The sequence below is a fragment of the Solanum stenotomum genome, chromosome 4, assembly GCF_019186545.1.
Source record: "Solanum stenotomum isolate F172 chromosome 4, ASM1918654v1, whole genome shotgun sequence".
Taxonomy (NCBI): domain Eukaryota; kingdom Viridiplantae; phylum Streptophyta; class Magnoliopsida; order Solanales; family Solanaceae; genus Solanum; species Solanum stenotomum.
In genome coordinates this window covers 22,038,619-22,062,861 of record NC_064285.1, presented here as the reverse complement: position 1 = coordinate 22,062,861, position 24,243 = coordinate 22,038,619, and the positions used below count along the sequence as shown (strand labels likewise).

The following is a 24,243-nucleotide window of genomic DNA, read 5'->3' as shown; positions in this document are numbered from 1 at the left end:
ATGAATAGAAGTAATATGTTCTCCCAATATGCTCATATAAATATTAACATAATTTTGCTGCTTGATCAGAATATTAATATGCTGAGCAGTAAGTAATGCAGTATTATCTATAATAATAATAATAATAATAATAATAATAATAATAATAAAGATAATAATAATAATAATAAAGATAATAATAATAATAATAATAATAATAATAATAATAATAATAATAATAAAGAATGTAAATCATGCACAAATACCCTAATTTTACATTCTGCCCCAATAATAATTAACCTATGGTTCAACCCATAAAGTTCCACAAAGAACTCACCCTTTGATTCTACGAAGAAAATGAATTACAGTTGAAAAAATGGGTTTAAATCACTTGAGAGAAAAGTCTTGAAAAAATTACCGTTAGAGTTCTCTGATCGAATATTCTAAGTTATTGTCAAGATCAGCTGGAAAACAGACTTAAGCAAAGGTCACTATTAGCGAACCCATCCTTTGGTATAGCGAAGTCATGCAACTTTGCTACCTTCTATAGCGAAACCCCATTTTGTTCATTCTTTTTACTTTAAGTCAATTCTCAACCCTCTGGGACCTAGCAATTGAATTAGAAACTTATTATGACTATTTTCTAAAGTTTTATTGTTCTTGAAATGATTAGTTCAAAATTATTTGTTTCTTCACTAGTTCTTTTACAAGTTAGAGTTTTCCATGGGGCAAACATTAGACCAGCCCAAAGCTTAACCTAGGGTTCCATATTCAGTAATTGCTTATTGTAGTTCTAACTTTTATGTATTAAACTGGCTCTGAAACTCAGATGGATAAAAACCTGTAATCCCCATTTTAGAATGCATAAATGATTATTTCATTCTGTAGATTGCATCCAATTCACATGTCAAGTACATGTTACAATACAAGACAATAAATCTATGGATCAACTTCTTGGATTGCAGTTTGTACATTGTGAGATTTGTTCTGTAATAAAGAAAATTCGACTCATATTACTATGTTATATTATTACATAAAGTCTCTTCATTGGGAATAATATAGATCACAGTCTGGAACCTTGATCTGCTTGAGAAAACTGCTGCCTCAATACCCTTCTCATGACTTTATTTGTTGCTGTTCTTGGTAGGGAAGGGAGAGGAACAATACTGGAAACCTGCACATATTGTTGTATTTAGATGAAACAATATATCCTAACGAACATGCAACCTTTCAGGCCTATGATGTACCTTGAACAATGGATTCAACTTCCTCTGCAAAGCTGTGTTGAAAGAAATCAACAAATTGACCAACTTTTGCTCCAAGTTATCTGAATCCTTGAACACGACTGCAATTACCAACTTCTCAGGTCCACCAGCAGCAGGTGGTACTCCAACTGCTGCCGTCTCTAGTATATTTTCATCTACTGCATTGCATATGCGCTCAATCTCAAGTGAACTCACCTGACAAATGGAATAGCAGAACTCTTAGGAAAGGAAACAATCCAGTATAAGTGGAATGCCTGACAACTCGAATGCCCATTCATATGCATAGTTTACAGGGATCTTAATACTAAACAGATACTTTCGGATTCAATTTCGAGGCTACATGCAGACCTTTATGCCCCCTAGGTTCATTGTATCATCTGCACGACCATGTGCATGGTAATATCCTTTGGAAGTACGTTCAAACACATCCCCGTGTCTTCTTAGAACCTGCGATACAAATAGTGCCAAACAAGATATTAGTAAAACTAAAATAGCTTAGACTACAGGATAATAATATGCACTACCTTTCCATTCAAAACAGGCATTCCTTTGAAGTAGATCTCATTATGGTCCGCGTTCAGCAGTGTACTTGAAGCTCCAAACATGAGAGGACCAAGGGCCAATTCACCAATCCCAGGAACATCTGATGGCTAAACAAAAGGTAAAATAATAGTTAAACTGTCCCAACTAGTGGAGAGAATGAACTACTGTCTCCCTACCGGTTATGGGTAATTCTCTCCTCATGAGCTAGCCTATGGGATTGATTGAGACTCGAGATTCATTTTTTTAACATGCTATCAAAATCAGGCCTATTCCTATTCTAGGTTCACCCGATTTTAGGCCTTATATTATACTGTCCATGTCCACGCACTGGATATCCAGTCATGGGCATGCAGGGAGGGGGGATATTAAGTTCCCTACATTGGGAGGGAACTATGTTGTCTCCTTATATAGTCTTGGGCAAACCTGATGGGGCCAAGCTTTGTCAAGCCATTAACTATAAGCCAAGCAAAGGGAGTTCAAGTACCTTAAAGGCTTGTTCATGAAGATGAAAGCCATGGGTCGAGTTATGGAGAAGTGAAGCTGAAGAAATGAAAATCTCAAATTGGATCCCAGAAAGCTTTTTGGAACTACTGATGCAGCATCAGAATTTTCTGGTGCAGAGTACCATCTCCTATAACGACCCCCATAGTCATTTTAGTGATTTCTGTACATTTTGATGGTTGAATGAGGTTATCATTTTGGAAGGGTGGAAAGTTGAAAAAGTTTGACCACAATCAACATTCGATGAAGATGATCTCAGAATGGAATTAGCTAGATATAGTATGGCAGCAGGTATATACAGGTTCTAATTTTGGCCAGGTAGGAGGCATGTGCATCATCTCATTCATCTTTACATAGCATTGATATGGTGTGAACGTGATTGGGCATTGTGAAAGTAGCTTACTTAGTCTTGTCTTGACTTGACTGTGATCTCAGATTACTTGGACTTGATCTCTAAGTGATTGTTGTTGACATTAGCTTTTAGTCCGCATGTGTCTTCCTTAAAATGAGTTGTATCTGTGAAAGATAGCGGAACAGGGCAGTTTAGGGTCAACCCTCGTCATCCCTTCAAATGTGGGTCGATCAACAATGTTGTTGAGTACTAGTGGATTTCGCACTCACCCTTGCTTTCTTCGGCACCATTGTGTGCAGTTCTGAGCCGAGTTCCAATGGTCAGTGATTGTTCGCAGATTGAGTTTTCACTCGAGACTTTGAGGTAGTTGCTTGACTATGCTGCAACTTCTAGATCTCTTCTATCCTTAAACTTTCTTTTACTTTTATGTTGTTTTTATTTCCAATATTGTCTAGACCAAGATTGTACTCCATGATTCGTAGAGGCTTGTACTAGTGACATCAGATTTTGGGGAGTCCGTATCTAGTTCTGTATTTTCTTATGAATTTTATGAGAAAGGCTGAATTAGGTATTATTTCAGATTTATTTAATATTTTCTCATAATTGTGCTTCGACTTATGATTATATGTTTTGGGTTGCTTACCTATCAATGGGTTAGATAGGTGCCATCGCATCCCCGGTTTTTGGATCATGACTTGTCCGCAGACACCATTCCCTATCACGGTGAAACCAGGCCTAACAGAAGACTGAGATTGTGACAAGATGTCTGCTTAAGCGGAAGGTGCTGACTTTGAAAAGGTCCGCAAACGCGCCTTAAGAGTCCACTATCGAGAGGAAGTTTACCCAAGGCCGGACCATGATTGCACCACCGCAGATGCAACCTCGAGAATAACCTCAACGTTTCCAACTTCCCTTTTTCAGTCTCATAATATTTCTAATCCCTAGCAGGAGATATTTGACTTTATTAGCTTCTTTTAAGCCGTAGTATTAATACCTTACTTCCTCAATTTAGTAGAGTTAGATTATATTGATATATGAACTTGGTAGGACAGTAGGCGTAGCTATTGGATCAATTCCAACTTAGTGAGGAAGCAAAGGGATTTGGCTATCTTCTTGATGGGTTCTATAGCTTAGGTACTAAGGTTCTAGTGTCGAAGGTAACTTTGTGGCCTTTCAATCTAGTTATTGTCTACTTTGTTGAATTTCCTTTGTGCCTAAATTCAATTTCCATCCTCTAAATTTCTTGTTATTGCCGATACATCAAATGCTGACTTTACGAGCTAGCATTTGGAGTTGAGTTAAGGTCAATTTTCTCAACAATCAGATTAAAATATCACAATAACAAGCAATAAGGGGATGTGAATGTTTTAAGATGTGGCCAAATAAAACAGTAATCTGAATGGTTTCTTTATGAGGAACCCAGACAGAAGTAGCAAGTTGAAGTTGCATGACACCTGATCACATTTGGTAAACACTCAACTCTCACTAGCTTAAGAACTTAATAGGCAAGCATAAAATGTGTCACATGATGTTAATTGCAGTTTGCTCTAGCAAATAATATTGATGTTCCAAATATAAGGTTGTATCGTGCTTACTATAGGAAACCCATCATCGCCAAGAATATGAAGACTACATCCCATGACTGCTGTGCTGAAAGCGGCTAAAGACTGGGGCTGCAACATTGACCCAGAGACAAAGGAGCCACCAATCTCTGTACCACCGCAATACTCGATTATCGGTTTATATTCAGCTCTTCCCATTAGCCAAAGATATTCATCCACGCTAGATGCCTCACCAGTGGAGCCAAAGCAACTAGGATCATGTATGAACTACATTAAGCCCAAGAAAGGGAAAGGAAAAATAGTCTTGAGCAGAAATCATTTAATGTGCATATGCATAGGAAACATATTTGTTTTCATATAATATCAGTATTTTGAAATGTAAATTCATGAATCAACCATGTGCAAGCTTGCCCCGCAATTTCAGTCAACTTGGAAGGAAATAACAGGCAAGGAGATACAGAAATAGAAGTAAAACAAGGACAAAGATACCAATAGAGCTCTTCGTGAAACAAAAACATAATGAGAGAGTTGCTCAGAAACTACCGGATGGTCGACCAATCATAGCCATCAGGAGAATTTTTCGCTTTCCAAGTCCTCACTATACTTGGAATCACCCCAAGCATAGTTACTTTAGCATCCTGGTTAATTTGCAAGGGAGATTTTTCATGAGCATAAATAACTAAAGGTATTCAACATTTAAACAATGTAGGTTTGCGATGAATAAAAGATTTTAAAATACCATATCTATCAAATATTGTGATGCCTCGATTAGTTCACTTCTGTTGGGTTGGTGAGAACCCACAAGCTTAGCAATAAAATTATAAAATTGTAAAACTGTACATGCAATAGTGTTCTCTTTCTACTCATCATTTTTTTCCTTTTCAATTAAATCTAGGAATTAAGAAACTTAGCCTGTTTAGTTTCCTGATAGTCCACCCAAAGTATAGTTGCAAGGCTAATGCACGTAGGAAGAGATAAAAGTAGGTTCAAAAGACAAATAAATAGATACCTTCCCTAGCTTACAATAAGAAAATACACCAGATTAGAAGATAACAAAGCAACATGATATTAGCTGACACAATTATCTCAAATGCATATAATTGTGATACAGAGTGATTTTCACCGAGTCATTCAACACGAAAAAGGAGACCAAGGAAGTATAACAATGAAAGAAATTAACCTGTACAAACTTAGCAAAGCCAGAACCAAGGGGAGATCCATTATACAAGGCAATGGATGCCCCATTCAACAATGGAGCATAAACGAGCCAAGGTCCCATCATCCACCCAAGATTAGTCGGCCAAGCAACAACATCGCCATTTTTAATATCCATATGGCACCACCCATCAGCAGCCGCCTTGAAAGGTGTGAGGAGAGTCCATGGAATTGCCTTCGGATCTCCTGGACCATTTAGGATTTTAGTTGTGACCATTTATTCAATTGCTTCATTTGCGTTACCAATTCAATGAATTCTTGATAATCAATTGGTAAACATAAAGAGGATATTGTGCTGCCATTTCAGTTCGACGGTTGACTTGACTACTAAATTAACCGTTCTTGTTTAGAAAGAGGATATCTATATGTGAATGTAACAACCATATTGATGTGATTTCTTCAACCCTTAATTTGTTATGAAAAAAAGGATTCTACACCCACTCACCTCCCTCTCAACCTTCCCTCACAAAAGAAAGAGAAGTGTCAGTACCAAAACAGAAACAAGACAGGCAATTCCCTTGGAAACCCAAGAATCACACTAAACTGGAATCCAACATCATGTAAACCACCCCTGCAAGCACAACTTATACAAACACTCAGATCTCGCTTCCAACTTTGCACAACCACCTGCATATCACTCTTGACCCAAAATATTCTAGATTCTGAGTAGTACAAGCAGCCTTAGCAAAGTGTGGTCTTGCAGTTCTAGACTGGAGAAACATTTGGATGCTCTACAATCATGGGAGCTTTCTTGTTAGGTTAGGGTAATTTTCAAATATAAGCTGTACATCAGGCCTTCCTTTACACTATCCATTCCAAAGTACTATTTTCCCTCTTTATAGTGTTGTTCACGTGAGAGGCCCCAGTTTAATGATGCTACAGTGAGACATGAACCTTAAGTGTATTGGAACATCACGAGTCAGTTTAGTTATTTAGTCGTATTAAGTTTGAGCAGTCCCTATCCCTGTTTATTTAGGATTAAGTTTCAGCAGTTATTGTCTAGTTAGGTTTTATTACTTCAGTTCGTTTAGGAGCCTTTCCACTGTAATTCTATTTAAGCAACTTTCTGTCTTCATTAATATATTATCGTCTTTCAACTTATACCCAGTCATTATATGGTATCAGGGCTCTTCACGCTCTAATGAGAACGATCCAACTTTTTTCCCTTCCTTCTCCTCACACAGATCAGCAACAATGACCAATCCCAATGGGAACAACAATGGCAATAATCCAACAGTTGTCAATGCTGATAACACAATGGGTAGTAAAATAATCATTCAGTTCAATCCTGCTTCCCAACTACCCATTAAACTAAGCGGTGGTCACAACTTCGCCACCTGGAAAGCCCAATTTTCCATGCTTATGTATGGCTACAACCTCTTTGGCCATCTCGATGGGACCACTCTGGCACCCAATCGCACGATTGCACTCGGTACAAACATATCTCCTAATCCTGCCTTCTTACCTTTGTTCCGCCAAGACAAACCCATCCAGAATGCCCTTATGGCTTCTATCGAACCCACTATTGCTTCTACTATTGCTACCGCCGATTCGGCTAAATCAGCTTGGGATGCTTTGCATACCACTTACGCGAACAAGTCTCAAACTCAGCTCTTCAGTTTGCGTGATCAGCTTTCCCGTGCCACTAAGGACTCTCGCTCCATCACTGAATATCTTCACAATATTCGGTCCCTTTCGGATGAGTTAACCACTGTTGGTGCTCCTGTGTCCAATCCTGAACTCATAGTCAAAATACTAAGTGGTCTGGGGCCTGAGTTTCGAGAGATATCTTCTGCCATTCGTGCACGTGATACGACTATCCCTATGAGGAATTGTTTGAAAAACTACTAGACTATGAACTCTTCCTTCGCCACGAGGATGCTAAGAAGTTGTCCAGTCCTATCACTGCTGCAGCTGCCACTCCCACCAAAAACAACACCAATAATCGCAACAATCGCAGGCAGACAACCAATTCTCAACAATGGCGTCAGAACTCACGGCCAAATACTCCACCACACTGGCAGTCTAACTCAAATCCAAACGGCGTAACTCGTTGTCAACTATGTAACAGGATAGGCCACACCGCCAATGTTTGCCGCTCGAAGTCTCACAATCACTTTGAAACCAAAGCCAACTATGCAGCTAGGTTTACTGTTGCCACCAACCCCTGGATAGTTGACTCGGGAGCCACCCATCAAGAGCCACACAACCTACAACCGTACCATAGTAACGAGGATGTCTCCATGGGTGATGGTAATAAAATTCCTATTTCTCACACTAATTCTACTCAATTAAATGCATCAAATAATATTTTAAACTAACCCACACTCTCTGTGCTCCTTCCATTAAACGTAAGCTTCTCTCTGTTTCTAAATTTTGTCAAGACAATCTAAAGTCGATTGAATTTTTTCCTTTTGACTTTGTTGTGAAGGATTTGAAAACGCGGAAACCACTGGTGCACGGCCGGACCAAAAAAGGATTGTATGAGTGGCCTGTCCCACCTCCCCAAGCTCACATGACCACTACATCCATTCCTCTCACTACTTGGTTCCAACGTCTTGGACATCCTCACTCTAGAGTTCTTAGGTTTATTTTAAATACTCCCTCCGTCCCATTTTATATGTTATCCCTTTCTATAAATAGCTGGACCACAATACTTGTCATTTTATAAAATTTATGCATAAATTACCATATATTGCCAATCTGAAAAAGGTCTCAACCAGATCTCCAGTCATTCTTCTGTTTCATTCTTCTTCTTTTTCCGGTAAATTTCTGGTTCAGTTCTGATCAGAAAAGGTCTCAACCAGATCTCCAGTCATAAAGAGGAACTTTGTTCTTCTCTTTTTCTGTTTCGCGTTCTTTTCACCAATCACCTCTTTTTTGTATTTCATCTAGTTGTTGAAGCCATAATGTCAAAGAAAGGTGAATCTCTAATTGAAGTCTCCAAAAAGATTGAATCTTCAGGTGATATCAGATCAATGTTTCCCTCTATTTCAAGTTCTCCTGTTATTACTACTGTGAAGTTGGAAGGTAGTAATAATTACACACCATGGTCTTCATCTGTTGAGATGTGGTTTATGGGACAAGGATATGAGGATCATTTAGTTAAAAATACCAGTGATATTGTTGCTAGTGAAAGGACTAAGTGGACTCGAATTGATGCTCAATTATGCAATCTTTTATGGAACTCTTTGGATCCTAAATTACTCAACCTATTTCAATCTTGTAAAACTTGCTATAAAGTTTGGACTAAAGCTAAGCCTTTGTATACGAATGATATGCAACGTATATACAAGGTTGTCTCAGACTTAGTCCAACTTCAGCAGAATAATCAAGATATGGCAAGTTATTTAGGACAGATAAATACCTTGAAAGATCAATTCGATTCTCTCATGCCACTCTCTGAAAGTGTCACCACACAGGAGCAACAAAGAGATAGTTCTTTATGGTTTTAGCACTGAAAGGACTTAGATCTGATCTGACACCGGTAAAAGATCAAATCTTGGCAAGTTCCTCAGTTCCTTCCTTAATCGATGTTTTAGCTCGATTATTGCGTATTGGTTCAGAAACAATTGAGACCAATAACGTTGAGACATCTATATTAGATGTGAAAAATGAAAATCCACAGGAACTAAATGTCCATCAAAGGGGGGACAGTAGGAACTCTAGACCCTATTACAACTATTGCAACAGGCCAGGCCATACTCGACAATCTTGTTGGAAATTGCATGGTCGACCACCGCGTACTAACAATCGGAGTACAGCTCACATGGTTCAAAACCATAAAGACACAGATGGACAACTGGTCAATTCCATTACTTTGTCTGGAGCAGACTACAGTGACTACTTGCAGTATCAAGCAGCTACACGACAATCACCTTTTATCTGGAACCTCACAAAATGGTAATTCTGTTGCTTGTCTAACTAGGTCTTCACCCACTTGCCCATGGATATTAGATTCTAGTGCATCTGATCATATCTCTGGTAATAAGAATCTTTTTTCAAATATCATTCATTCCACAACCCTGTCTGCAGTTACCCTTGCTAATGGATCAACAACTGCAGTAAACGAAATAGGGGACGTGCAACTTCTTCCCTCTATTTCCTTAAACTCGGTTTTATTTGCTCCTGAATGTTTAATTAATTTGATTTCTATTAGCAAATTAACGAAACACCTCAATTGTGGTGTCACTATTTTGGCTGACTATGTTGTTGTACAGGACCGGAAAACGGGGAAGACGATTGGAACAGGATATGAGTCACAGGGACTGTATTACATGTCAAAATCACCACCACCAGTTGCCTTCACTTCCACTACCTCAACAGACCTTCTCCACAACCGTCATGGTCACCCGAATCTTGCAAAACTTCAAAAATTAATTCCTAGTCTTTCCAGTTTGTCTTCTTTTGAATGTGAGTCTTGTCAACTTAGGAAACATAGTCGCACTTCGTTTCCCAAAAGAGTCAATAACAGGGCTGCGTATATGTTTGATATTGTTCACTCAGATGTATGGGGCCCTAGTTGTGTTGTTTCAAGTTTAGGATTTCAGTATTTTATTGATGATATTTCCCATTGCACATGGGTGTTTTTAATGAAAAACCGTTCCAAAGTATTCTCTATTTTTCAAAATTTTTATGTTGAGATAAGCAATCAATTTGGTGTTTCAATAAAGGTATTACGCAGTGATAATGCCAAGGAGTACTTATCGTCTCCTTTTGCCAGTTTCATGTCGTCTCAGGGAATCACTCACCAGACTTCTTGTGCATATACTCCTCAACAAAATGGGGTCGCCGAACGTAAAAATAGGCATCTCATTGAAACTGCTCGTACTTTACTCATACACCATCATGTTCCTCTTTGTTTTTGGGGGGATGCCGTTCTCACTGCTTGCTATTTGATAAATAGAATGCCCTCCACTGTGTTGCAACATAAAAGTCCTCACTCAATTCTCTTTCCAGGTCAAAATCCCTATCGTCTACCTTTGAGAGTGTTTGGATGTACTGGCTTTGTCCATGATCTAAGTACTAGAAATGACAGACTCCAACCAGAATCATTTAAGTGTGTATTTCTAGGATACTCTCGTCACCAAAAAGGTTACAAGTGCTATGATCCAAAAACAAATAAATATTTTATCACTGCAGATGTAACATTGTTTTGAAACATCTCCCTATTTTACACCAAGCACTACAAGCAAAAATTTATTTCCTCAAATTCTGCCAGTACCTATACTTCCTCTACCACAAGTCAATCTTCCAAACAACCCTCAAACCACTCATCCTCCTCTTCAAGTATACACCTGACGTGCTCGTCCTCTTAGTGATAACAATGATAATACTACTCCTAGTACAGATACATTAGTAGCTCCTGATGACTCATCTCTTGCTCCTTCGTCACCTGCTCCAGTCATGACTTGATCAGATGCAACAACCCCACCAATTGCCATACGCGAAGGTATACGTACTACTCAAAATCAACAACCAAGATATAACTGCTTAAGTTATCATCGGTTGTCCCCATTATATTATACCTTTGTAACTACCCTATCTACTGTACCTATACCAAAGATTGTTAGTAAAGCATTGGAACATCCAGGGTGGAGAGATGCTATGATCGAAGAGATGAATGCTTTACAGACAAATAACACTTGGGAATTGGTCCAGTTACTGAAGGGGAAATCTATTGTTGGAAGTCGATGGATTTATACCGTAAAGGTGGGTTCAAATGGAACAATTGATCGGCTGAAAGCTCGCCTTGTTGCCAAAGGGTACACACAGATTTATGGTCTTGACTATGGTGACACATTCTCTCCAGTTGCCAAAATTGCATCTGTCCGACTGCTTATTTCCTTGGCAGCAATGCATCATTGGCCGCTTCATCAACTAGATTTTAAGAATGCCTTTTTGCATGGTGAACTTGCTGAGGAAGTTTATATGGAGCAACCTCCTGGATTTGTTGCTCAGGGGCAGTCGAACTTAGTATGCCGTCTCAAGCATTCTCTATATGGCCTCAAGCAATCTCTGAGAGCATGGCTTGGCAGATTTAGCTCGGTTGTCCAACAATTTGGGATGTCTCGAAGTAAAGCAGATCACTCTGTTTTCTATCGACATAATGGCCCAGAAAAGAACATGTATTTGGTCGTTTATGTTGACGACATTGTCATAACTAGCAATGATCTAGAAGGAATATCTCAGCTAAAGAGGCATTTGTTCAGTCACTTTCAAACCAAAGAATTGGGTAAGTTGAAGTATTTTTTAGGAATTGAGGTAGCACAATCCAAGACAAGTATTGCTATCTCACAAAGAAAATATGCATTGGACATATTAGAGGAGACATGCATGTTAAATTGCAAACCTATTGACACTCCTATGGATCCAAACATCAAACTCGTTCCTGGACAGGGGGAGCCATTGGAAGATCCTGGTAGATATCGAAGACTGGTTGGTAAATTGAATTATCTAACTATTACATGCCCGGATATTTCATTTGCAGTGTGGTTAGTCAGTTTCTCCAAGCTCCATGTAAAGATCATTGGGATGCAGTAATTCGCATCCTCAGATACATCAAAAGAGCTCCAGGACAAGGATTGTTATATGAAGACAAAGGTCATGCTGACATCATTGGATATTCTGATGCGGATTGGGCAGGTTCTCCAACGGATAGACGTTCTACTTCCGGGTATTGTGTCATGATTGGAGGCAATTTAATCTCTTGGAAAAGTAAAAAGCAAGATGTCGTTGCAAGATCTAGTGCAGAAGCAAAATATCGAGCTATGGCTCTTGCTACATCCAAGCTTATTTGGTTGAAACAACTTCTTCAAGAGTTGAAATGTGTTGAATTCAAACTGATGAAGCTTATATGTGACATTCAGGCTGCCCTTCATATTGCCTCAAATCCAGTTTTCCATGAAAGAACAAAACATATAGAGGTGGATTGTCATTTCATTAGGCAAAAGATTGAGTCCAGATGCATTGCCACCGGCTTTGTTTGTTCAGATGACCAATTGGCAAATATTCTTACCAAGTCCCTTAGAGGAACTCGGGTTGAATACATTTGCAGCAAGCTTGGAGCATATGACATGTACGCTTCAGCTTGAGGGGGAGTGTTAAGATATTGTCAAAGAGTATTCAACTATTAGATTGTGTAAGATAATAGTCAAGTATTGTAGGTAATGTGTAATAGTCAAATATTGTAGGTATTATAGGTATGGTAGGTAACCTATCAGGGATATGCTCCTGACCTTTTGTGTCTAGCTTTCTGTATATATTCTAGGTGTAATCTATCATTTTGAGTATGAAGTGAAATACACTTGCATCATTATCACAAATAAAGCCCATCGGCATCCTTTTTCCCAACTCTCACTGCGTAGCTCTAAGCCTCTTCAAATTATTTTTAGTGATTTATGGGGGCCATCACCGATTTTATCTCTTGATAAGAAGCTATATTATTGTATTTTTGTTGACCAATATACTAAATATACTTGACTCTATACATTAACAAAAAAAGGTGAAGTTAAAGAGATCTTTCAAAATTTCCATCCTTTGATGGAAAAACATTTTGACACCAAAATTTTATCACTTTACACTGATGGCGGAGGAGAGTATAAAAGTCTTGACTCCTATCTTTCACTTCACGGCATTGAAAACCTTATACGCCTCAACGAGTTGCACTTGCAGAACGATGACATCGCCATATCATTGAAACTGCAAGAACACTCTTACATGAGGCGTCCCTTCCCACCCAATTTTGGACTTTTGCGTGTCACCACACTGTCTACCTCATCAACCATCTGCCAACCTCCCACCTAGATAATAAATCCCCATTCCAAAAATTACTTGGANGTAGCTCTAAGCCTCTTCAAATTATTTTTAGTGATTTATGGGGGCCATCACCGATTTTATCTCTTGATAAGAAGCTATATTATTGTATTTTTGTTGACCAATATACTAAATATACTTGGCTCTATACATTAACAAAAAAAGGTGAAGTTAAAGAGATCTTTCAAAATTTCCATCCTTTGATGGAAAAACATTTTGACACCAAAATTTTATCACTTTACACTGATGGCGGAGGAGAGTATCAAAGTCTTGACTCCTATCTTTCACTTCACGGCATTGAACACCTTATACGCCTCAACGAGTTGCACTTGCAGAACGACGACATCGCCATATCATTGAAACTGCAAGAACATTCTTACATGAGGCGTCCCTTCCCACCCAATTTTGGACTTTCGCGTGTCACCACACTGTCTACCTCATCAACCATCTGCCAACCTCCCACCTAGATAATAAATCCCCATTCCAAAAATTACTTGGAAAATCACGTGATTATAGTTCTCAAATTTAAACATGATTAATATTATTTGAGACATTTCTCTTCTTTACACTTGTGTGTGGTGACTATGGATTTATCATATAACTTTATAAGAACGATACTTTAAGAGGTAGAATTAATGATTAACTTAATATATTTGGTTTCTAGTTAAGTAAATTAAAGAAGGTAATTAGTCTTATACTAATTGTTGTCTCTAATTTCACCGAAATAAAGGTCTAGATCACTTTTTGATCGAAGTTCTTGAATTAACTATATTAGTATCATAATAAGTTTTAATCCGCTAATTTGAATATTAAGATCATTTAGGGTTCCTAGCACTTTATCTTGAAATTTAGGGATTTATTCACAAATTTCACATATCTTTCAATTAAGGTCTTTAATCATTGTACTTTTGCTTCCGCGTAATTTTCTTGTTTATTCAAGTAACCCGATTCTTACAAAATTCCAATGCCTAGAGGGAATTAAAGTCGAGCTCTCTCTTATTTTCTCCTCCACTTCACATTATCATCGTAACAAGTATGCGTCAATCTCAGCACTCATCTTCCTCATTATTGTACCACCTTAAACCACAGTAGACTAGGGCAAGTAACTTCCCTAATGCTATGAGTTAAGTCATTATTGCCTTCCACTTCCTTTCAGGCTCTAGATTGTCCTTACTCTAGAATCTTGATCCTATTTTCTTCCTAAAAAAAAAAAAAACTCAATCCTGTTTTCACACAATGATATCCCCAGCTTTATTATTTTGGAAGTGACATGCAGTTCAAACAAAAACCAAAATGCATATTGGCATGAAAGAATTGGACATAAGTTTTACTTCTACTACACCTGTTGTGCCAGATGAGAACAGAATGTTCGTAAATGCATCAATAGGTTGTTCAACAGCAACAAACTCAAGTCCCCTGCATTACAAACAACTAGCATTCAATGGGAAATGTGCGTAACATTTTGTAAATGAACATATAGTCAGAGATGACAAAAGTAGACTTGTTTTTTTATAATCTAGCTAAGAAGGTGGAGTAGGGGTTAGGCTCTGACCCCTACCCATTGTTGAAAGCAAGTTAGGAAAGATTACAAAACAAGAAGGGAGACATTTGTCGATACCTCCATAATTACAAGCTAAGAGTGGACAAGCCCACCCAGTTATGTTTGAGGTTATGTAGAAGATGTAAGCCTATTGTAAATTTCCTAAACTAAGTCCTGTGCGAAGATTCCTCTCCCTAACACTAAAAAACAATTAGGAGGTTGCAAACAAAGATGAAACATGTGTTGACGATTAGTATCCTTGAAGAAATCTAAACAAACCTATCTAGTTATCCAAAATGATCAAGATAGAATTCTGAGGGTATCTACTTCCTTCCTCTTGTCAACGAGGCTTAACATATTCTGATTGGCCCCTCCACTAAATTTTTTAGTATCCTCTTGGGGATAAATTACACCATCAATGCCGCATCTTTTTATTTACTCTTGCACCGGCTCTTGTCCTTCCTGCATTCTGATTGATCTAGGCCCAAAGGTGGTAGTAATATCATGTGTTAATTTATCATGTAAATTTCTGATTGTTCTATTTCTATTCCCTTTCTCCGTTACTCCCCTTGTATTCTTAGCTCAGGGCAATGCGGATGGAACTCATCTTACACACTTCTTAATGCTTAGAAGAAGAAGTTGATACAACATTCCAAACTCTGACCCAATTCATTGGTAACAATTAAGTATGACAAAATAAAGAACAACCACTATATTATCCTTTTCCTAGATTAAACATGTACAAACAAATGATAAGAATCTCTGTGGCAGGAGTTCTTACTTGGAATCTTTCACTCTGTCTAAAAAGTCAGGCCAAGAGATGTCACCATCACGTAATTCTATGCTCAAGCTGGAGGCTCTATTGGGAATCACAATTGCCATCGGTGAATGAGCTTCAACAACACGACTGTAGTTTTCAACAAGTGAGTCAAGAAAGAGAAGACATGAAAAAAAGGGAAATGCATAATTTACTACTGGCGCTAGCAGTTAAGCTTGCATGAACCTCGATACAGTTCATAATGTCTGAAGCAGAAAGAGAGGAGAGAGATGACCTGTACAAGGGTATCTTTTTTTCTCCGCGGGGAATAAAATCCTGTACACATCATTGACAGAACGAAATTAAACAAGAAAAGCACCAATAAATAGTAATAACAAACAAATGGGAAGCAAAATGAGTGCAGCTGCATATGCCAAAAGGAGTTAATAAGAATGAGGAATAATGATTTGTACCAAATTTCACCATTTGAATTTTGTTGAACTTAAGGAATAAAATCTAAAATAAGTACAATTTGATGATAGGGGAGTCCATCAGAACCAATGATCAAATAATAGAGCCACAAAATAGTGTTTCTGCACTGGATACTCCCATGAATGTTAATCCAACTAGATTTTTGGAAGCCTATCCTTAAAATACTGGAGCTCTTTGGAAATTCTCCAAATGCCCTTAATAGAGAAAATTAGACAAAAAAGACCCAACGTTCATGAGTATGAAGAGTTTACTTCTCCACAATCAAACTGTTTTATTTTTTCAAAGTATTAAAAGTGAAGCCATAACAAATTTGCTGGAAGCTAATATTTGAAACATTCCTACATTTCTTTATATATGTATTATTTTTTTAGAATAAAAGAAAAAGTGTTTACCAGTTTTGAGTCTCAAATGAAGTTCTTTCATCATTTTAACGCATCAACTGGACTTTACACGCTTAACAAACTAAATTCTCCAAAAAGATTTAAAAATAATGAAACAACATAAATTGATTAGGCGACTGCTTCATAAATCTTCCTGATCATCTGTACGTGTATTGGTTATATCCAATACTATCATATCTAAATATTTTAAGAAGATATCAACCCATGATTTTACAACCGGTCTGCTGTCCTGCTAATTTGGTCTCACATATGATCTTCATATATTGCCTAATTTAATCTAAAATAGAAACACAATATTTTTTAGAACTCATTTGTATCCACTTCTTTAATGCATATTATAGTTACATTTTTTAACATTTTTTCCTCAATTCTTCGTTAATTTTGGGTTATTATCTGATAAATTGTTGAATGACCGACTATAAAACCATCCAATACCATAAGATTTTGAATGTCGTACTATGTTATCTGGTGCATCAAAATCAATGCACTAGTGTGGGTCCTGCCTTCACAACCCTGTCTTTTCTTAGTGTAGAATTACTAGCATAGGAAGGAGCTAGAAACTTGAATTCATCCAATGAAATTCTAATGACCTTAAAAGATAACATATATATGATACAATAGCTAAAAAAAAATATCCTCATTCAATAAATAGAGCACCTGAGTAAAAATTGCTTTTGCTTTTGATAAGATGAGCCTTGTCGAAATTTCACTTGGGGCAAAACTATCAGCAATGGACACAACTACATAACCAGCAAGAACAATAGCCAAGTAGATCACCACAGAATTAACATCCATCGGCATATCTATAGCTATGGCAGATCCTTTCTCCAAACCCAGGCTTTCAAGAGCATATGCAACTTCCCTGTAAGAACAGTTATAACTGTGAGTGTTAGAATCGAATAGGAAAACACAATCCTACACAAACTAGGAATAGTTTATAGTCTCCTATTTGGTAAGGAATTGTATTATATAGTGTCTATAAATAGGGTTCTCTATGTAACTATTACAACAGCAATTCAATAATATTCTTTCCTTATATTTCTCACATGGTATCAGAGCATTGGTGAGAAAAAAAAAAAAAAAAAAGGAAGTCAGAATCCGGTGACTGTCAACGGCTGGTTTGCATTGTTGTCTCGTTTTACAAGTGTAGTGCGACAACCCACACCACCATGAGGTGCGGAACACTCAGGCGAGCAAACCCCAGTGAGCTCCTCTGAGTTTCACCGAGTCACGCGCCCTCACACGCCGCCAGGAGTTCCGGGGTCGCGTCACCACGCGCATCACGCGCCAGCGAGTACGACACTTTCCGGCCAGTTTTTTCGACCAATTTTTTTCATTGAGGTCGCTTCTCCATTCCGAGGCAGACTGTACATTTATTTTCTTATTCCGACCAGTTTCGGGCAGTCAGACCTAATTTCCGGCGACTACACCTTTTTTTTTTTTCCAGATTCTGACTAGCCTTATTTTTTTTTCCTCTCTCTAAATTCATAATATGTCTTTAGGGATTGATATTTTTGGCTCCAAGAATATAGGTAGTTCAAGTGCTATGATCACTTCAGAACCATTAATGGGAAGCTCAAACTATTTAGCCTGGGCTTCCTCGATTGAGTTATGGTGCAAGGGCCAAGGCGTTCATGATCACTTAACCAACATTTTTTGTGTGGTAGATGAAAAGGCAAAGGCTAGTGAGATAGATAATAACGTCAAAGCACAATGGGAGAAGGTTGATGCTCAATTATGTAGTCTCCTATGGCGATCTATCGATTCCAAGTTGATGCCCTTGTTTCGCTCATCCCAAACATGTTATTCAGTTTGGGAAAAGGCTCGTGCTTTATATACTAATGATATATCTCGATTCTATGATGTGATATTTAGAATGACTAGCTTAAAGAAACAAGAATCCCATATGTCTACTTACTTGGGTCAGGTACAATCAGTCATGGAGGAATTTGACACGTTGATGCCAATCACTACAAATGTGGACAAACAACAAGAACACAGACAGACGTTGTTTCTAGTTCTTACACTTGCTGGACTCTCTACTGACCATGATTCAGTGCGTGATCAGATTTTAGCTAGTCCTACAATTCCTACGGTTGATGAATTATTCTCTCGTCTAATTCGTATTGCCGCGCCTCCCAGCCACAAAGTAGTTTCATCACCGACCTTTGATTCCTCTGCTCTCGCATCTCAAACCATAGAAAAACGAGTATATCAATCTATGGAGAATCGACGAGGAGGAGGTCGTCTTGGAAAACCTCGATCCAAGTGTAGTTATTGTCATAAGTCTGGACACACTCGTGACATATGTCATAATTTGCACGGTCCACCACCCAGTTATGATCATGCTACTCTAAAGGAATATAATGAGTTCCTTTGTAATCGTGCAAGTAAGCATACATCTTCACAAGAAACATTTGTTGCTCCGCCTGATCGACCATCCCATAATGCTCATATTGCTCAATCAGAATATGATGAGTTCCTTCAATATCGAGCAAGTAAGCAAACGTCTCCACAAGTAGCTCCGGTTGTTCAACATGATGTTGTTGTTGCGGGTAATTCTTTTGCTTGTGTTTCACAGTCTAATACTCATGGATCATGGGTCATGGACTTGGGCGCTTCTGATCATGTTTCTAGTAACAAATCACTTCTGTCAGATATAGTTTATTCACAATCTCTTCCTGCTATTACTTTGGCCAATGGGATACAAACAAAACCAAAAGGGGTTGGAAAAGCCACACCCTTATCTTCTGTCACTCTAGACTCTGTTCTTTATGTCCCTGGTTCCCCTTTTAATCTGGCATATGTTAGTCGTTTGACACGTGCCCTACATTGTGGCATAACCTTTTCTGATGATTTTTTTCTCATGCAGGACCGCAGTACGGGACAGACGATTACACAGGACATGAATCACAAGGCCTTTAGTATCTTACCTCTTCAAATTCCTTCACAGCATGCTCTGTTACAGATCCTCCGGACCTCATTCACAAACGTTTGGGACATCCGAGTCTATCTAAACTGCAACAGATGGTGCCTAGTTTATCTAGTTTGTCCAAATTAGATTGTGAGTCGTGTCAACTTGGGAAACACACTCGTGCCACATTTTCACGTGGTACTGAGGGTCGTTCAGAGTCTATTTTTTCATTAGTTCATTCTGATGTTTGGGGTCCTAGTAGAGTCAGTTCCACCTTAGGATTTCGTTATTTTGTTAGTTTCATTGATGATTATTCGAGATGTACTTGGGTTTTCTTAATGAAAGATCGTTCTGAGTTATTTTCTATATTCAAAAGTTTCTTTGCTGAAATAAAAAATCAGTTTGGTGTTTCTATTCGTACTTTTCGTAGTGATAATGCCTTAGAATACTTATCATCCCAGTTTCAGGAGTTTATGTCTCACCAAGGAATTATTCACCAAACATCTTGTCCATACAGTCCTCAACAAAATGGTGTAGCGAAAAGAAAGAATAGGAATCTCATTGAGACTGCTCGCACTCTCCTCATTGAATCCCATGTTCCGCTGTGTTTTTGGGGTGATGCAGTCCTTTCATCTTGCTATTTAATTAATAGAATGCCCTCATCTTCTATTTCGAACCAGGTTCCACATTCCATACTATATCCACAGTCACATCTCTATTTTATCCCTCCTCGTGTATTTGGTTGCAAATGCTTTGTTCATAACTTAGCCCCAGGAAAAGATAAATTAGCCCCTCGTGCTCTTAAATGTGTCTTTCTTGGTTACTCTTGAGTTCAAAAAGGGTATCGTTGCTATTCACATGATCTCCGCCGATATTTTATGTTTGCCGATGTAACATTCTTTGAATCTCAACCTTACTACACATCTTCTGATCATCTTGATATCTCTGAGGTCTTACCTGTATCGACTTTTGAGGGACCTACGGTATCTTCTCCATCTCCAGTTATAGTGCCACCACTCCTAACTTATCATCGACGTCCACATCCAGCAATAGTCTCAAATGATTCATGTCATGCGTGGGACCCTACTCCCACTGTGGCCTTGCCCCCTGCTAGCCAATTGATTGCACTTCAGAAAGGTATACAATCTACTCGAAATACTAATCCCCTTTATACTTTCTTGAGTTATCATCATTTATCTTCACTCCATTATGCCTTTGTATCATCTTTGTCCTCTATTTCCATCCCTAAGACTACAGGAGAAACACTTTCTCATTCTGGATGGAGGCAGGCTATGATTGATTAGATGTCTGCTTTACATTCGAGTGGTACTTGGGAGCTTGTCTCCCTTCCTACAAGTAAGTCTACTGTAGGTTGTCGTTGGGTTTATGCGGTCAAAATTGGTCCAAATGGTCAAGTCGATCGATTTAAGGCTCGCCTTGTTGCTAAAGGGTATACTCAGATATTTGGGCTAGATTATAGTGACACTTTTGCTCCTGTGGCCAAAATAGCATCAGTCTGTCTTTTTCTATCTGTGGTTGTCGTTCGTCATTGGCCTCTTCATCAGTTGGACATTAAGAATGATTTTCTACATGGTGATCTTGAGGAAGAAGTCTATATGGAGCAACCACCTGATTTTGTTGCTCAGGGGGAGTCTAGAAGCCTTGTATGTCGATTGCGTCGGTCACTATATGGTCTGAAACAGTCTCCTCGAGCTTGGTTTGGAAAGTTCAGCTCAGTAATTCAGAAGTTTGGCATGACTCGTAATGGCGCTAATCACTTTGTGTTTTATCAGCATTCAGCACCAAATATGTGTATTTATTTGGTTGTTTACGTTGATGATATCGTTATCACCGGCAATGATCAAGTTGGTATCGCTAATTTGAAGCAGTATCTCTTTCAGCATTTCCAAACTAAAGACCTTGGCAGATTGAAGTATTTTCTTGGTATTGAGGTTGCTCAGTCTAGATCAGGTATTGTTATTTCTCAACGCAAGTATGCTTTAGACATTCTTAAGGAGACAGGTATGATGGGATGTAAACCCATTGACACGCCTATGGATCCGAATGTTAAACTCCTCCCAGGACAGGGGGAGCAACTCAGTAATCCTGAAAGGTATAGACGGTTGGTTGGAAAGTTGAATTACCTCACTGTGACTAGACCAGACATCTCTTTTCCTGTGAGTGTTGTAAGTCAGTTTATGACTTCTCCTTGTGAAAGTCATTGGGATGCAGTTGTTCGTATTCTGCGATATATAAAGTCAGCTCCTGGTAAAGGACTACTCTTCGAGGATCAAGGCCATGAGCATATCACCGGATATACAGACGCTGATTGGGCAGGATCACCCTTTGATAGACGTTCTACATCCGGATATTGTGTTTTAGTTGGAGATAATTTGGTGCCATGGAAGAGTAAGAAACAAAGTGTGGTTGCTCGATCTAGTGCAGAAGCAGAATATAGAGCAATGGCTGTAGCAACTTGTGAGATAGTTTGGATCAAACAGTTGCTTGGAGAACTGAAGTTTGGAGAAACCGGTCATATGGAACTTGTGTGTGATAATCAAGCGGCCCTTCATATCGCATCAAATCCAGTGTTTCATGAGAGGACTAAGCACATTGAGATTGATTGTCACTTTGTAATAGAAAAGATACTCTTAGGAGATATTGTTACCAAATTTGTGAAGTCAAATGATTTGCAGATATCTTCACCAAGTCTCTTACCGGTCCTCGTATTAATTACATTTGTAGCAAGCTAGGTACATATAATTTGTATGCACCAGCTTGAGGGGGAGTGTTAGAATAGAATAGGAAAACACAATCCTACACAAACTAGGAATAGTTTATAGTCTCCTATTTGGTAAGGAATTATATTATATAGTGTCTATAAATAGGGTTCTCTATGTAATTATTACAACAACAATTCAATAATATTCTTTCCTTATATTTCTCACAGTGAGAAAGGTGATGGTTCAGAGATTTCAATAACTTGGTTGAACGCACAGTGAAGGACGTACCTCATACATGAAACCACTAGGCATAGAACAATATAAAAAGATATGAAACAGGTAAGGGGGATTCATTTAGGAAGTTGGTGATTCGCTGCTTACTTCATCCTCCCCACCCCTCTTTTGACCTAGTTACTAATAGAAAGTTGAACAAACAAGACCTTGATGAACTTTAAATTAAATCTTATTGCTCACAAAATTGGTGGTTTTTGGTATTTTCATGTAGTTGACTGCTTCCTAAATCTACAACTTTTATTTAGAGAAGATGTAATCATTTCATAATATCATATCAAACCTGATCTAGCAACCCTTGTAAATTGAACTACATCAGTTCGTAGAGAAAATAATTAACAACACCGATGTATCTTACCAAACTGATTCACGTAACTCCTGACAGGTCATCTTTTCAACAGGTGCTTCATCATTTCCTTCACTTCGCCATATTATGGCTACATCACTTAAAGTCCTCTTTCTTAAACTGAGGCAATTCTTCGCTGGATTCACTCATGCTCCAGGAAGCCACTGACCACCTGGATGAGATGGACTCTCCCGTAAAATACATTCAGGGGGAACTGAAAATGAAATATTCATTTCTTCCAATATGGTTTTCCAAAATACCTAGCAAAATAAGTGATTGAGCAGGAAACAAGAGAGTCAACAAACACATGATTCCTTATTAGCATCAAAAGCACAACATAAGTCCAATGATCATGACTTCGACCTCAAATTAGATTCAACCTAACCTACCTCTTGGTCGGAGACTGAAAATCTCTGAAAATCTGAGAAGCTAGAAATTGGGTCTTCATATTTTGATCCCAAGAACTCCTTTCCACGTCTTTCCAAAAGTTGACCAATATTTGTCAACCTTGCAGTTTTTCTGTTCCAGAAAAGATGAAATCAAAATAACATTTATAACAAATTCAAACAAATTTAAGTTCCCGGGAATTCTATGCCACTATAATTATTTCCATACACTGCACACAACAAATGCAAAATCTACCCAGTTAGGAGCAGTTGGAAAAGGATCACCATTCGTTTATCAACAGAAAGTAAGAACAAAGCAAAGGGGAGATCATCGTTCAAGTATACCAGTAGTATGGAAAATTGTCATGATATTTTGAAATCCAATACACCTTTCGACAACCAAACCCACAAAACCATGTCGCATGATGGTACACTCATCCATTAGTTCCAAATTATCACTATTTTTCAGTTAGATGTCTTTCTATCATCCAGTTAAGCATCTTTAATTCAAATTCTTAAACATAACACCATATTTTTCATATGTACATTGATAAAACTTAGCCTATGTGAGCTCCACAAGCATAGTCAGTCACAAATCCAGATAAAACACAGGCAATCATGAAGTGTAAAAATAGTCAAATTAATATTCCATAAAAATGATCAAATCAAAGCTCAAAGAAAGGGAAGAGGGACTAACGGGTCGGGTAACCAGGCAGGCGGGTCAGGCCCAAAATCCTTGTAGCAGCCATAGTACATCATCTGATGGAAAGAGAAAGGAAGGCTTGGGGTGAGTAGTTCTTTGGAGATATGGTACCATGTTTGGGGAGTGGCAGACGCGTAATTACGAACAATCCGGTTCAGTTCTCCGTGAAGTTTCCCGGCGAGTTCAGTGTGTATTCCGAGAGCTTCGACGTCGGCGACGGTGACGGAATCTAAGGTTTTGTAATTCTCATTAGCCATAACCTACAGAGTCCACATCCACTTGTGAGCGATTGATTACACATAAATTAGAGCAAATGGCGAATCAAGGAGATGAATGATGAGGAGTTGTTAGATGAAGAGAAACCAAACTACTATTACTACCTGTACAGCTTTATTTTTAATTTGAATGAATGATTGGAAACGTGTAAGTGGCTGCCAAATACTCCCTTCCTTTCCCGT

The 24,243-nt window shown here is 38.4% G+C and overlaps 1 protein-coding gene across 1 annotated transcript; it reads right to left on the bottom strand.

Moving 5' to 3' along the window:
- Window positions 1–1,017: 1,017 nt before the first annotated feature.
- Window positions 1,018–24,146, bottom strand: LOC125861855 (probable acyl-activating enzyme 17, peroxisomal). The gene is given in 14 exon segments (XM_049541745.1): window positions 1,018–1,153; window positions 1,227–1,439; window positions 1,593–1,691; window positions 1,769–1,894; window positions 4,236–4,452; window positions 4,746–4,840; window positions 5,383–5,603; window positions 14,575–14,648; window positions 15,554–15,679; window positions 15,825–15,865; window positions 17,080–17,284; window positions 22,709–22,956; window positions 23,086–23,215; window positions 23,780–24,146. Coding segments are annotated over 14 exon segments (2,169 nt in total). The 5' UTR covers window positions 24,043–24,146; the 3' UTR covers window positions 1,018–1,042.
- Window positions 24,147–24,243: the final 97 nt, after the last annotated feature.